Source organism: Rhinolophus sinicus, chromosome 17 (genome assembly GCF_057876585.1).
Source record: "Rhinolophus sinicus isolate RSI-liver-muscle chromosome 17, RSI-T2T, whole genome shotgun sequence".
Lineage (NCBI taxonomy): Eukaryota > Metazoa > Chordata > Mammalia > Chiroptera > Rhinolophidae > Rhinolophus > Rhinolophus sinicus.
This window is the reverse complement of record NC_142517.1, coordinates 82,150,560-82,165,184: the sequence shown is the minus strand read 5'-3', so window position 1 is coordinate 82,165,184 and position 14,625 is coordinate 82,150,560. Positions and strand designations below refer to the sequence as shown.

At 34.9% G+C, this 14,625-nt stretch overlaps 1 protein-coding gene across 1 annotated transcript in view; it reads left to right on the top strand.

Annotated features, from left to right (window-relative positions):
* The window catches only part of EPHA6 (EPH receptor A6), an 860,810-nt gene that overhangs the window by 722,714 nt on the left and 123,471 nt on the right, over window positions 1-14,625 (top strand). The window contains 1 exon segment of the mRNA XM_088794040.1: window positions 10,999-11,208. Within this exon segment, the coding sequence (XP_088650166.1) occupies window positions 10,999-11,208 (210 nt within the window).

Here is a 14,625-nt window from a genome sequence, read left to right as displayed (position 1 = left end):
TTTACATTCTTTTCAAAAACCAAAAGCTAATTTTTAAATGATACCACTTACTGTAATTAGAACCATGATTGCTACGTCACTGATAAGAAAGCAATTAATTCAAGTCTTTTCAAATATTGGTAATAAGAATAGTTTAAAAAAAATTTTAAATAACTTGCATGAAATGGAAGAGGACAGAATAGTCCCAAACTTATTTTACAAGGCCTCCTTTACCCTGATAACAAAGCCAGAAAAGGACACTAGAGAAAAAGAAAACTACAAGCCAATATCTCAGAGGAACATAGATGCAAAAATCCTGAACAAAATATTAGCAAACAAATTCAACAGTACATTAAAAGTATATGCAACATGGTCAAGTGAAAGTTATTCCAGGAATGCAAGGATGGTTCAACATCCACAAATCAATTAAAGTGATACACCACATTAACCACCACATTAATGAAGGATAAAAAAATCATGATTGTCTCAATAGATGCAGAAAAAGCATTTAACAAATTCAATATCCATTAATGATTTTAAAAAAATCAAAAAAGTGGGTATAGAGAGAACATACTCAACATAATAAAAGCCATATGTGACAAGTCCAGAGCTACCATCATACTCAAAAGTGACAAGCTGAAAGCTTTTCCTCTAAGACTAGGGACAAGACAAGGATGCCCACTCCCACCACTTTTAGTCAACAGTATTGGCAGTCTTAGAGCAATTAGGCAAGACAAAGAAATAAAAGGCATCCTAATTAGAAAGGAAGCAATAAAAATGTCTCTATTTGTAGATAACATGGTATTATATATAGAAAACTCGAAAGACTCCACCAAAAAAAACTGTCAGTAATAAATAAATTCAATAAAGTTGCAGGATCCAAAATCAATATACAAAAATCAATTGCATTTCTTTTTTGTTTTCATTTTATTAGTTTCAGGTGTACGAAACAATGTAATACTTAGATATTTACACCCCTCACAAAGTGATAATCCCCCTTCCCCAATCTAGTACCCCTCTGACATCATATGCAGCTGTTACAATTCCACTGATTCTATTCCACATGCTGTACTCCACATCCCATGACTATATATATATATATATATATATATAAAATTGTAGTTAACATTCATTGTTATTCATCTTCAGCCTCAGGTGTACAGCAGAGTGGTCAGGCATCTACACCATCCCTGAAGTGATCTCCTTAATAAGACAAGTGCCCATCTGACACCCTACAAAATCTTCTCAACATTATTGATTCTATTCCCCAAACTGTCTTTCGTATCCCCATGGCAATCTTGTGGTTACCAATTTGTGCTTTCTAATCCCCTCACCTTCTCCCTCATCCCCACCCCTCTCCCATCTAGCAACCCTCAGTTTTTCTGTGTATTTCTGAGACTGTTTCTGATTAGTTTTTTAATTTATTCTATGCTTTAGATTCCACATATAAGTGAGATCATGTGGTATTTGTCTTTCTCCATCTGACTTATTTCACTTAGCATAATGTTCTCTAGGTCCATCCATATCATTGCAAATGGTAAGATTTCATTCTTCTTTATGGCTGAGTAATACTCCATTGTATAAATATACCACAGTTTCTTAATCTAGTCATCTTACCAATGGGCATTTCAGTTGTTTCCACGTCTTGGCTATTGTGAATAACGCTGCAATGAACATAAGGGTATATACATTTTTTTTGAATTGGTGTCTTGGGTTTCTCTGGATAGGTACCTAAGAGTGGAATTGCTGGGTCATAAGGTAGTTCCATTTCCAGTTTTTTGAGGTACTTCCATACTGATTTCCATAGTGGCTGCACCAATCTGCAATCGCACTAACAATGCACGAGGGTTCCTTTTCTCCACATCCTTGCCAGCACTTGTTGTTTGTTGATTTATTTTTGATAGGCATTCTGACTGGAGTGAGGTGGTACCTCATTGTGGTTTTTATTTGTATTTCTCTAATGATTAGTGAGGTTGAGCATTTTTTCATATGTCTGTTGGCCATCTGTATGTCTTCTTTTGAAAATTCTCTCTATGTCCTCTGCCTATTTTTTAATTGGGTTGTTTGTTTTTGGTGTTGAGTTGAATGAGTTTTTTATAAATTTTGGACATTAACACCTTATCAGATGTATTATTGACAAATATCTTCTCCCATTCAATAGGATGCCTTTTTGTTTTATTGATGGTTTTCTTTTCTGTGAAGACATTTTTAGTTTGATATAATCCCACATGTTTATTTTTTCTCTTACTTCCCTTGCCCAAGGGGATATATAAGTAAAAATATTGCTAAGAGTAGTATCTGCAAATTTACTTCCTGTATTTTCTTCTAGGAGTTTTATAATTTCAGGTCTTACATTTAAGTTTTAATCCATTTTGAATTTATTCTTGTATATGGCGTAAGGAGGTGGTGCAACTTCATTTTTTTGCATGTGTCTGTCCAGATTTCCCAACACCATTTATTGAATAAACTGTCTTTATCCCAATATAAATTCTTGCTTTCATTGTCATAGATTAAATGACCATATACGTATAGATTTATTTCTGGGCTGTCTATTCTATTCCATTGATTTGTATGTCTGTTTTTATGTCAGTACCATGCTGTTTTGATTACTATAGCCTTGTAGTATGATTTGATGTCAGGTATCATAACACCTCCCACTTTGCTCTTATTTATCATTATTTCCATAGGTATTCGGGGTCTTTTATGGTTCCATATAAACTTTAGGATTATAATTTCTATTTCTGTGATAGGAATTGCATTGAATCTATATATTGCCCTAGGCAGTATGGACATTTTAACTATATTAATTCTTCCTATCTATGAGCACGGTAAGTGTTTCCATTTATTTGCATCTTCTTTAATTTCTCTCTTCAGTGTCTTATAATTTTCTGAGTACAGGTCTTTCACTTCTTTGGTTAAACTTATTCCTAAGTATTTTGTAGTTTTTGAAGCAATTGTAAATGGAAGTGTTCTCTTAATTTCTCCTTCTGATAGTTTATTGTTGGTGTATACAAATGCAACTGACTTCTGAATGTTAATTTTGTATCCTGCTACTTTACTAAATTCATTTATCAGTTCTAATAGTTTTTTTTTGGTGGAGTCTTTGAGCTTCTCTATATATAGTATCATGTCATCTGAATATGACAATTTTACTTCCTCCTTTCCAATTTGGGTGACTTTATTTCTTTTTCTTTTCTCATTTCTGTGGCTAGGACTTCCAGAACTATGTTGAATAAAAGTGGAAAAAGTGGGCAACCTTGCTTGCTCCTGATCTTAAGGGGAATAGTTTTAGCTTTTCCCCATTGAGTATGATGTTAGCTGTGGGTTTATCATATATGGCCTTTATTATGTTGAGATATGAGCCTTCTATTCCCACTTTGCTAAGAGTTTTTTATCATAAGTGGCTCCAGATTTGTCAAATGCTTTTTCTGCATCTATTGATATGACCATATTATTTTTATTTTTCATTTTGTTAATGTGGTGTGTCACATTAATTGATTTGTGGGTATTGAATCAACCTTGCATACCAGAAATGAATCTCACTTGATCAAAGTGTATGATGTTTTTAACGTATTGCTGAATTCTGTTTGCTAATATTTTGTTGAGGATTTTTACACCTATATTCATTAGGGATATTAGTCTGTAGTTTTCTTTTTTTGTAATGTCTTTGTCTGATTTTGGGATCAGGGTGATATTGGCCTCGTAAAAAGAGTTTGGGAGGCTTCTCTCCTTCTGGATTTTTTGGAATAGTTTGAGTAGAATAGGTGATAATTCTTTTTGAATGTTTGGTAAAATTCATCTGTGAAGACATCTGGTCTAGGGTTTTTGTTTGTTGGGTGCTTAGCGATTACTGATTCAACTTCCTTGGTAGTAATCAGTCTATTCAGATTTTCTGTTTCTTCTTGAGTTAGCCTGGGAAGGTCGTATACTGCTAGGAAATTATTCGATTCTTCTGCATTGTCTAATTTGTTAGCATATAGTTGCTCATAGTATTTTCCTAATTTTTTTTTTTTTTTTATGAGTCTGGCTAAAGGTTTGTCAATTTTGTTTATCTTCTCAAAAAAAACAGCTCTTGCTTTCATTGATATTTTGTATTAATTTTTTGGTCTCTATTTTGTTTATTTCCACTCTGATCTTTATTATTTTCTTCCTTGTACTCCTTTGGACTTGTTTTGCTGTTCTTGTTTCAGTTCCCTTAGGTATAAAGATAGACTGTTCATTTGAGATTTTTCTTGTTTCTTTAGGTAGTCCTGCATTGATATGAATTTCTCTCTTAAGACTGCTTTCGCTGCATCCCATAGATTTTGGGTCATTGTTCTTTCATTTTCGTTTGTCTTGAGGTACCTTTTGATTTCTTCCTCGATCTCATTGTTGACCCATTCATTATTTAGTAACATGTTATTCAGCCTCCATGTATTTGTGTGTTTTCCAGATTTTTTCTTGTAACTGATTTCTAATTACATACCACTGTCAGAGAAGACATTTGAAATGATTTCAATTTTCTTAAATTTATTGAGACTTGTCTTGTGCCTAACATGTGGTCTATCTTGGAAAATATTCCATATGTGCTTGAGAAGAATGTATATTCTGCAACTTTGGGGTTAAATAATCTAAAAATATTGATTAAATCCAACTGGTCTAATGTGTCATTTAAGGCCATTGTTTCCATATTGATTTTCTGTCTGGAGGATCTGTTCCTTGTTGTCAGTGGTGCGCAGAAGTCCCCTACTATGATAGTGTTGCTGTTGATATCTGTCTTTATGTCGGTCAATATCTGTTTTTATATATTTAGGTGCTCATACATTGAGTATATAGATGTTTACTAGGGTTAGGTCCTCTTGTTGGATCGATCCCTTTCTTATTATGTAGTGCCCTTCTTTGTCCTTTATTATATTCTTCATTTTAAAGTCTATTTTGTCAAATATAAGTATTGCTACTCCAGGTTTTTTCTCATTTCTACTTGCATGAAATATCTTATTCCATCTCTTTACTTTCAGCCTGTGTGTGTGTTTTGATCTGCGGTGAGTCTCTTGTATACAGCATATGTAAGGGTTTGTTTTCTTATCCACTCAGCCACCCTATGTCTTTTGATTGAAGCATTTAGTCCATTTAAATTTAAAGTGATTATTGATAGGTATGTAGTTATTGCCATTTTCTTATTTGTATTTTGGTCTTCATTAGTTAGATTGTTTTCATCTTTCCTCTGCTTAAAGAAGCCCTTTTAACATTTCCTGCAATGCTGGCTTCATGGTAATGAATTCCTTTAGCTTATTCTTTTCTGCGAAGCTGTTTATCTCTCCTTCAATTTTAAATGATAGCCTTGCTGGATAGATCAATCTAGGTTGTAGGCCTTCATTTTTCATCACTTTTAATACTTTCTGTCACTCCCTTCTGACCTGCAAAGTTTCTGTAAAAAAGTCAGCTGAGTCTAATGGGAGCACACTTGTAAGTAACCCGCTGTCTGTCTCTTGCTGCTTTTAGGATTATCTCTTTGTCTTTAACCTTTGCCATTTTAACTGTAATATGTCTTGGTGTGGACTTGTTGGGTTCATCTTGGTTGGAACTCTCTGCACTTCCTATGTCGATTTCCTTCACCAGGTTAGGGAAGTTTTCGGTCATTATTTCTTCAAATATGTTCTCAACCCCTTGCTCCCTCTCTTCTGCTGGTATTCCTATGATGCGCATGTTGTTGCATTTGATGTTATCCCACAGGTTTCTTAAACTGTTTTCATCATTTTTTATTCCTTTTACTTTTTGTTGTTCTGATTGGGTGATCTCTGCTATCTTGTCTTCTAAATCGCTGATTCGATCCTCTGCTTCATCTAATCTGCTGGTAACTCCTTCGAGTGTGTTCTTTATTTCAGTTACAGTATTTTTTAGTTCTAACTGGTTGTTTTTTATGATTTCTGTATCCTTCTTTATGTTCTCACTAAGCTCCTTAAACATTCTTATAATCAGTGTTCTAAACTCTTTCTGATAGGTTGGTTACTGCTATTTCATTTAGTTCCAATTCTGGGGTTTCTTCTGTTCTTTTATTTGGGACATGTTTCTTTGTTTCCCCATTCTGGCTGACTGTGTTTGCTTCAATGTATTAAGTAGATCCCCTAGGTCTCTCAGTCTTTGCTGGGTAGACTTATGTAGTATATGTCCTTTATATTTGAATTGCATAGTCTCCCTATTCTCCTGTGTGTGTGTGTGTCACAGAGGTGTCCCTTGTGTTATGTGTATATTCCTGTTGAAGTTGAGCTTTAATTGATTTTGGCTTGTCAGTGTGTGGGATTGACTCCCAGGCTGACTAGCTGTGAGAATTGGCTATGCCCACAATATATGAGCTGCTGTGTGAGGGTTGATATATATGTATATATATCAAAATGATAATAATAAAAAAATTAAAGTCCACCAAGCTATCTCCAGGTTATCCTCTGCTGTACAAAAACTCCTCTGTGTCTTGTGGAGGCAGAGCGGGCCACCTGGCCCCCAGAGTGACCCTGCCAATGCAGTTCCAGATGGGTGGGGCTATGGGGTGTGGTTGGTAGTTTTTACAGTCAGTGCAGTTTGTGCCTTCACCTACACAAACATGCACTGAGAGCACCACAGCCAGCCACCAGGAGGTGGGCTTCTTCCCTATGCACAGGTCTCCTGGGTCTTAGGGCACTTCTTCCATTGGGGTATGTGGAGGGTGTGAGATTTCTGAGCTGCTGAAAGCCCAGGGCTTCCTCTGCTACCAACTGCTGACACCCGGGTGTGTCTAGGCAGCTCTAATTGTCCTGCGGGGGAGCCGCTCAGAAAAGGTGGGGGCTGGGTAGGCAGTTGCCTTTGTCTCCCTGGCTAGTCCACCACCAGTGTCACACCCATCCCAGCCTCTTCCCTAGGTCACATCTGCAAACCGGCTCGTTCCAGTTCTTGAGGGTTGCAGCTCCTCTGTAATCTGACACTACTCCTTCTTCCAGGTCTGGGACCAGCTTAAAGCTCTAGAAGGGCGGGGCTAGGGAGAGCTGTGGGAGGGTGGGGGGTAGAGGTCTACGTATGTTGTTTTCTTTGCTTTCTGTCTGACAGAGAGAAACCAGCCGCAGTTGTCAGCTGATGTTTCTGCCTCCAACACTGAGCACTGCCGTCCTCTATGCTGATCTCTGGGCAGGGCCTTGGGGTGCAGGGAGGGAACCCACATCGGGCTGCTACGACCTGCAGTCTGTATCCTGCCTGGGGCCCAGCGTCTCTGCAGCCATGGATTCAGGCCGGTCACCACACCGCTCCCTTCCCTCTTCCCTTGCTCACCGAGTTTCCCCCTTCAGTTAATCCTCGTGCATGTCTCTTCTGTGTGATGAGCAGAGAATCCTTTGATGGGTTATGGATGTTCAATTTGTGATAACTTCCAGGGGAGAACTCAAGAAGTCCGCTTCACCAGCACCATGTCTATGACATCACTCCTCAATTGCATTTCTATACACTAACAACAAACTATCAGAAAGAGAAGTGAAGAATTTTATCAAAAAAGAATAAAACACTTAGGAATAAATTTACCAAAGGAGGTAGAAGATCTGTACACCGAAAACTATAAGACATTGGTGAAAGAAATTGAAGCAGATAAAAATAATGAAAAGATATTCTGTGCTCAGAATTGGAGGAATTAATATCATTAAATTGTCCATACTACCCAAAAGCAAGCTACGAATTCAGTGCAAACCCTTTCAAAATTCCAATGGCATTTTTAACAGAAATAGAAAAATTAATCCTAGAATTTGTTTGGAGCAACAAAAGACCCTAAATCACCAAAACAATCTTGAGAAGAGAGAGCAAAGATGGAAGCATCACTTTCTGATTTCAAAATATATTACAAAGCTGTAGTAATCAAAAAAGTATGGTATTGGCATAAAACAGACACACTGATCAATGGAACCAAATAGAGAGCCCAGAAGTAAACCTATGCATGCATGGTCAATTAATTTAAGACAAAAAAGCTAAGACTATACAAGTATCCTGAGGAAAGGATAGTATCCTCAATAAACAGTCTAGGAAAACTGAATAGCCACATGCAAAAGAATGGAAGTAGACCTTTGTCACACAACATACACAAAAATTAATTCAAAATGGATTAAAAACTTGACCATAAGACCTGAAGCCATAAAAATCCTAGACATAAGAAGTAAGCTTCTTGACATTGGTCTTAGCAATGATTTTTTGGGATTTTTTGGATTTGACAACAAAAGCAAAAAGAAACAAATGTGACTACAACAAACTAAAAAGCTTCTTCTGTACAACAAAGGAAGCTATCAACAAAATGAAAGGCAACCTATGGATTGGGAGAAAACATTTACAAACAGTATATGATAAGGAATTAATATCCAAAATACACAAGGAACTCATACACCTCAATAGCAAAAAACACAACTCAATTTTTTAAATGGGCAAAGGACCTGAATAGACATTTTTTTTACAAAAAAGACATATAAGTGAGCAATAAGTAGATGAAAACATGTTTAACATCACTAATCATGAGTTAAATGCAAATTAAACTACAGTGAGCTACCACCTCAGACATGTAAGGATAGCTGTTATCAAAAAGACAAGAGTAAAAATTGTGGTGAAAATGTGGATAAAAGGGAAAACTTGTACACTGTTGGTAGGAATATAAACTGGAACAGCTACTATGGAAAACAATAAGGCGGTTCCTCAAGAAGTTAAAAATAGAACTACCATATGATTCAGCAATCCCACTTCTAGATAAATATCCAAAGGTAATGAAACCATTATCTTGATGAGATATCTGTACTCCCATGTTCACTGCAGCATTATTCACAACAGCCAATGTACAGAAGCAACCTAAGTATCCGTTGATGGATGAGTGGATTAAGAATATGTGGAAAATATCAATGTTGATTCATCATTTGTAACAAATGCACTACTCTGGTGAGGGATGCTGGTTGATAATGGGGGAGGCTGTGAATGTGTGTGGGCAGAAGGTATATGAAAACTCTCTGTACCTTCCTCTTAATTTTGCTGTGTACCTAAAAATGCTCTAAAAAAGATTGTCTTTTTTTTTTTTTTTAAGAAATAAATTGGTGCTTTGTGCCGCCCTCAGAATAAATAGGAAATTAAATTTCAGCCTGGTAATAAAGAACTATTTCTCTTTATGATGTAAGAGTTTATGTTACCAATTGGTTTTTCAGGAAAGTGAGAGAATTATCGGATTCATATTAAAATTACAAAAACTACATGTAATTATAATAACAAGGTTTTATTAAATAATAACTGTTATTAAATAAGTCAGGGCTCCTCTGTGTTTTGTGTGTGATTCTCACTACAACTCAGACTTCGATTATTCAATTCCCATTGCACAGATAAGGAAACTGAGGCATTCCTTCCTTTTTCAGGTGGTCCATTAACATTTCCTACTGTGCAAAAATTCTGCATTGACAAGAACTGTGACACCAAGCAACTTCATTTTCTATTAGTTAAAAAAACGGCCTCTTTAAATTTAGAGTAATCTGTGCTAGGCCAAAAGAATGTATGCTTTCAATTCTACTCAAAGGCTTTGAGATCCCTAATAGAGGAGACGTAGGTAGAGCACATGATAAAAGATTTCATCTAATAGTCCACTGTCTAAGAAGATAAATTGGAAACATAAAGAGCTAATAACACCAAAGATTTTCTTTGCTAGGTTATCTTTTATACATCAATTATACAGAAGAGCCTGTTTAAATGGATACCCTTGCTATAGAATATTTCTTTTAAGAGAGAGTTCTTTGCCTTACTCTGCACTTGAGTTGGGTGATGTTATCAGAAAGCTGTCAAGGAGATAAGTTGATATCGTAAGACAAAGTTTATTTCATTTGTAATATAAGCTTATTATTTAACTGACCAATGAATCATCACTGTGTATGTAGGAGACTCTGTCACTGTGATATGGTCAAATCATCATTGTGTTTAAGCTACTCTATAGTTTTAAATCAGATACCATGAAAACTGCTTAATTTTGCAAAATTTATGATGCTTATTTATGGTTCTACGACACTGTATAAGGTAATATAGCCCTATAATCTCTTACTATTAATAGATAGGACTTTTTTTAAATCATTCACGAATAAATGTTACCTTATGTATAAAACCAACTTGAGAATCTTTCGTGTTTCTCCTTAACTCCATTAAACACAACACTCTCCAAATAAGTAGAACAATATGCATTGTTTTTCAAATTTAAAAAACACGTCTTGCATGGATGACCATTGGGTATTTTTTCCCCTTTTTAAAAAAAATGCGTATCATCTTTAAATCAAGGCAAGAGGAATAGTCAAGGGGTTGACTACATACCAGTGCTGTGCCTGGCTTGTTATTCATATTTCATTTACGCTTTCCAACTAGGAGCTAAAATAGTCCTGTTTTCAGTCAATTGTCAACAACTTCCTGTCTGCTCTATGTAATGAAACAATGGGGAAATCTAATTCTTTTCTGTTCATGTGTGTTTTTTTCTTTTTCCTGCAACTTTCCTATACTTGTTTCTTATTTGTGCAATTAATTTTTCTTTTTCCTGAGTGATCAGTTTTCCTCATATTTCGAGTTATCACAGTTTTGACCAATCCTCGGTTTTCCTGCCCTTCTTCCTACCTGTATGGCTGGTTCAAACTCATAAGTATGGAAAGTGAATTCTGCTTTTTGATAGCCATTGCTATTACCTTCTTTGACTTTAGTTTCCTCTTGTTACTTAAAGTTTTCGAAATTATGTTTTCTGGGAGTTAATTTGATTGGTTCCCTTTTATCCTTTGTTTGTTCTCCTTCATCATTTCCAGCTAGATTATCCTTTCCTTTACATGTCAAGCAAATTCTTATATTTTGGTAGGAACATCGTCAATGGTCAGCAAACTTGATGCTTACATTTATTGTATCCAGCAAAATAAGTTGAAGGGTTTTATTTAATACTGGAAACACACACACACACACACACACACACACACACACACATGCATGCCTTCACACACACTGTCTTAACATAAATCAATGTGAACATTTGTGATTCTCTTTCAGAAACATGATGGCCACTTCACAGTCATCCAGTTGGTTGGTATGCTCCGAGGCATTGCATCAGGAATGAAGTATCTTTCTGACATGGGTTATGTCCATCGGGATCTAGCAGCTAGAAATATATTGGTCAACAGCAACTTAGTATGCAAAGTTTCTGATTTTGGTCTTTCCCGGGTGCTGGAAGATGATCCAGAAGCTGCTTATACAACAACTGTAAGTTTACATGTTCTTTTCCGATATAGTTTGTTTACTTTTACTGTTTTTAATGTGGTTAGAGTAATTCTATATTTGTTTTCCTAATTTTCTGCTCTCATTTCTCATTTTCCCAATTTAACATCATTTTATTTAATTGGAAAGTATTTGCTTTATCTGAGTGCCAGGTTTAAAACAAAACAAAACCTTCTTAACTGTTTTCTTTCTTCCATGGTACTGGGACTTTATTTTAACATCATGCTTGAGGTCCATGCCCTCTCAGCAATCTGCCTTTGCCTGACGAATTTTTGATGCTTCAATACTCATCTCCTTTCATTGGAGTTCTGTGCATAGAAAAATGGTGCCGTCACTTAAGTCGGTGATAGTGAAGAGTCAGTGGTTAGGAAATGACATTTTTCTTCACAGCAAATGTTATGGAATGATCTGATCATGCTTAAAAATGAACAATATAGGTTTCTGTAGAGATATACGAGTATAAGTATACTCTACACATTTTTTTGAATGATACTTGGAAAAATGTGAGCAAGAATACAAGGTTAAAGCTTTAGAATCAAACTATCATATGTAAATGATATGATCTCAATTCATGAATAGTTTATGCGTTTCCGAATGCCTCAAGACCAATTCATCCCACTGATTGTTTCGAGTAGTTCAGCTCAAAGTTTCTCTTCAGTTATCTTAAAGCTAATAATTTGTAAAATTATACTATGTTCTGTAAATTTTTTTAAACAAAACCCTCACCATTGGCTCATTTGATAGTCATCTTTAATGGAAAATGTCAGTAAAACTATTCTAGATGTTCTATTTTCTTCTCTTTTTCTAACATACACATTATTTTTAAAAGAGGCAAATCCATTATTTAGTTCCCTTTTATTTCATTTTCTATGAGTTTTTTTTTGAAACTTCACTGTATTCAATTACTCCAGAATGGATGCAAGTTCAATATGAAACATGTTATACCCTCACTATATTTCCTTTGTAGAAATGCTCTATATTAATTTATCAATGATATTTTCACTAATTTATCCAACAAAGAAATACTATTCTAAGGAAAATAAATTAATCTTTCAGAGTCTGATATATAAGGTAGCAGTTATCTATTGATCTTTTAATTTGACCAATAAGCGTCATAAAAATAAAAGTCTATCAAGTCTAAAAATAAATTGTATATTTTAGGAAAAGCAGTATTTTCAACACCGTTTTCAAATTGGAAACTGTCATAATTATCTTCTTTTTTTCAAGGACTTTATTTTCTTTTATTTTTATAGCTATATAAGTTGAAGCATATTATTGATAGCTACTATTATACATATTATTTCCAACCTTGGAGAATAGTGTTTAAAGTTTTATATAAATACTATAAAGTATAAATTTATAAAGTTTGCAACAACTGCAATCTACAAAAAGAATAACGTAAGATAGGAAATGAAGCATAAAATAGGAAATAACTGCTAGGCTCTTTGAATGCATGCTTATATAGATGCACTTGAAATCTCTTATTAAACAGTAGTTTAACTACTTTTTAAAACTGGAATCTGATAAGTAAATTTAAGATACTAATAAAATTGGGAGGGTAACCCAAATCTTGAAGTGTGTGTGTGTGTGTGTGTGTGTGTGTGTGTGTGTGTGTTGTTGGGCATGTTCTTTTGTCTTATATGATTGTAGAGATTGAAAGGCCTAGAACAGTGCTGTTTTAATATAAATCTGACCACAGAATTAAACATCAAATTAAGCAATCAGAATATTAATACTCTACAAAGTATCTCTTAAAAGCTATAGATTATAGCTCAGTTAAGAAATAGGTCTCTGAATTTAGCAGACACCAATTAAATGGTAAATAATGTGATCAAGCACATTAAAAAAAAAAAAACTTAGAAATACCCAAGATCCTGGGGTACAAAATATCATACACTGATTACTTGACTTCAGAATGAATATGGACGCTCAGTATTTAAAATGGTAGAGCTCTTATTTTTAAAGAGCTATCCTTTGACTGCATGTACACACTAATGCTTCCTTGAAGTAAGTGTTGCCCTAAAGTTCTGAAAAAGAAATATGGAAGTACCAGAAAGTAGAGGTCTGGGGAAGGCTTCACAAAAAGATAAAATTTGAACCAAATATTGATAATTTTCATTAGGCAGAGAGTTGTGGAAAAGGTTGGAATGGAGGAAACAGAAAGAGGAAGACATGGAAATTGGGGAAAGGGAATGGGCATGTTGGTGGAAATTGTGGACAGTTGGAATGGGGCTGAGGAGAAGTGGAGGGGCCAGGTTGTGAAGGTAGTTGGGTGACACTTCAAGAAATTTCAAGTTTTTTCTATGGCAATTAAGAGGCATTGATTGATTTAAATATGGTGGTAATAAAATGTATACATGCCTTAGAAGATATTATTGACAACAGTGTGAAGGATGGAAAGAAGGATTGACGGTCAGGAGGACTGATAACTGGAAGACCAACCAGGCAGGGCATTATTGCTAGTCAGAAAGGACATATGGCTTTAATTAGAGAGTGGTACTTGGAATAAAGAAGAGAAGAGAGAGTTAAAAATTAGTATGAATTATTATGAATGTATCATTGATAAGACTCAGTAACTAATTAGATATGAATTATAAGGAAGAGGAAGGATTTACAGGTGACACCAATATTTATATATTGAGCAACTAGTTTAATGGAGATGCTAGTAATCAAGACAGAGAATCCCTGTTAGAGAAGGCCTGGCTAACAGCATGAAATTACAGAGCAAAATTACAACAAAAGGTCACAGGTATTCTGTCTCAAAGTCATCAAGATACTGTTGAAGTTTTGTGTAAAATTTTTAGGAATTTATATAAATATTCTTAGACCTCAAATACTTTTTTATTTCCTGTTAAGATAAACTAGATGTTTAGAAAACTTTCTCAATTCAAGCAAACCCTGTATAATAAAATACAGAAGAATGGTCATTTATTTGAAAATTATTCTTTGTTTTATAAAAACATTTACATGAAAATAACTTTGAAGAGCAAGCTCCCTTGGTATCTGTTTTTTTTTTTAAAGTATGATTCCATTTATGAAAGTTATATTTCTTGGAACATATGTTTTACCTTAAGTGATTTTGATTTTTTTCTCTTGCTATATAATTGCTATTTCCTCAGTATTTATAAATGTTTGTTGTTGTTTTTTTAACTCTGTTATGAAGGGATAGGAGGAAACAGAGGCTTGTGAAGGGTTTTAAAACCAGGAACATATTATGGAGAAAGATTATTTTGCAGTCTTCAAGAAAATATTCCTTAAGACAGTATGCTACATAGAAACTATCCCTTCCCGATCAAAGTAGGGGCAGAATAAATAAACACTTTCCATTAAGATGACTTCACCAATTTAGAGAGCCACATATCACAGCAAAGAGCAGTAACTGGTTAAAAGACAGGCTGCAAA